At 56.2% G+C, this 1,186-nt stretch overlaps 1 protein-coding gene across 1 annotated transcript in view; it reads left to right on the plus strand.

The window, feature by feature from the left end:
* The window catches only part of PTK2B (protein tyrosine kinase 2 beta), a 33,337-nt gene that overhangs the window by 28,693 nt on the left and 3,458 nt on the right, over positions 1 to 1,186 (plus strand). Inside the window, exons 25-27 of the mRNA XM_017727804.1 lie at positions 36 to 137; positions 408 to 435; positions 724 to 770. Coding sequence (XP_017583293.1) covers positions 36 to 137; positions 408 to 435; positions 724 to 770 — 177 coding nt within the window. The remainder of the gene's footprint in view (positions 1 to 35; positions 138 to 407; positions 436 to 723; positions 771 to 1,186) is intronic.

Genomic DNA, 1,186 nt, shown 5'->3' on the forward strand with positions numbered 1-1,186 from the left:
CTTTCCCTTTTTCCCCCTTTTTTCCCCCTTTTCCCCATGCCTCACTCCAGCTTTTCCCCCTTTTCCAGGACCCCACGGTGTTCATGAACAACAACATTCCTCCGGTGAGCGATTCCAGTGATCCCTGGAAAATCCAGGTCGGGGTGGTTTTGGGTCCACCCCCTTTTTTTTTTTTGGGAATAACTGGAGCTCCTCATTCCCTTTCCCATGGCTGGCTGATAAATATTTATTTATTCATTTATTTATTTGGGATAATTAACCTGAAATCGGGAGATCCTGGGAGGGCTGGATCCTGGGAATCCTTCCCGACGCTCCAGGAGGGAATGACGACGCCTCCTCGCTCTTCCCTCCCTCCCTCCCTCCTGGATTTGGGACCCCTAATTCCCGATTTTTTTCCCCCTCCACAGCTGCTGCCAGAGAAGGAGACGGATTACAGTGAGTTCCCGGTGATTCCCACCCTGGAATTCCCACTTTGGGCTGCCGGGAGCCTTGGGAATGTTTCCCTGGATGCTCCAGGAGTGAAATCCCACATCCCGGGGGGGCACCTTTAGGGGAGGGGCTGCTTCTCCTGGCCATGGGAATGGGATCCCGTGGGAAGCTGGGATGGGGCAGGGAGGCTGAGGGAGGGGATGTGGCACAGATCCCGTGGATCCTTCAGCATTCCCGCATTTCCGTGGGATCCGCTGGAATGATTTTCCTGCTTTTTCCTTGCTCCTGGTGCAGCGCAATTCACGGGGCCCCCCCAAAAACCTCCAAGACTTGGGGCTCAGGTAAGACCCGGGATGGCTCCTGAACCTCCTTTTCCGCCTCTGGAATCCACGGGATGGGAATTTTCCTGCTCTTCCCAGCTCCAAAGGGGTCAGACAGACCCAGCAGGATCGGGATCATGGCCGGGAAGTGGGTGGGATTGACTGGGACTTCCCAAAGAATTCCAGAACGGTTTGGGTGGGAAGGGACCTTAAAGCTCATCCAGGGAACCCCTCTCAGAATCCCAGGATGCTCCAACGTTTCCTTGGACACTCCCAGGGATCCAGGGGCAGTGGGAATTCCAGCCCAGCCGGGAATTCCTTCCCAACATCCCAGCCCGAGCTCCCCTTTCCCACTGGGAAGCCATTCCCCGCCTCCTGCCCCTCTATCCCAAATTCCAGCTCTCCTGGAGCCCCTTTAGGCTCAGGAAGTGGCTCCA

This window comes from Corvus brachyrhynchos, unplaced genomic scaffold (assembly GCF_000691975.1).
Source record: "Corvus brachyrhynchos isolate BGI_N302 unplaced genomic scaffold, ASM69197v1 scaffold222, whole genome shotgun sequence".
NCBI classification, from domain to species: domain Eukaryota; kingdom Metazoa; phylum Chordata; class Aves; order Passeriformes; family Corvidae; genus Corvus; species Corvus brachyrhynchos.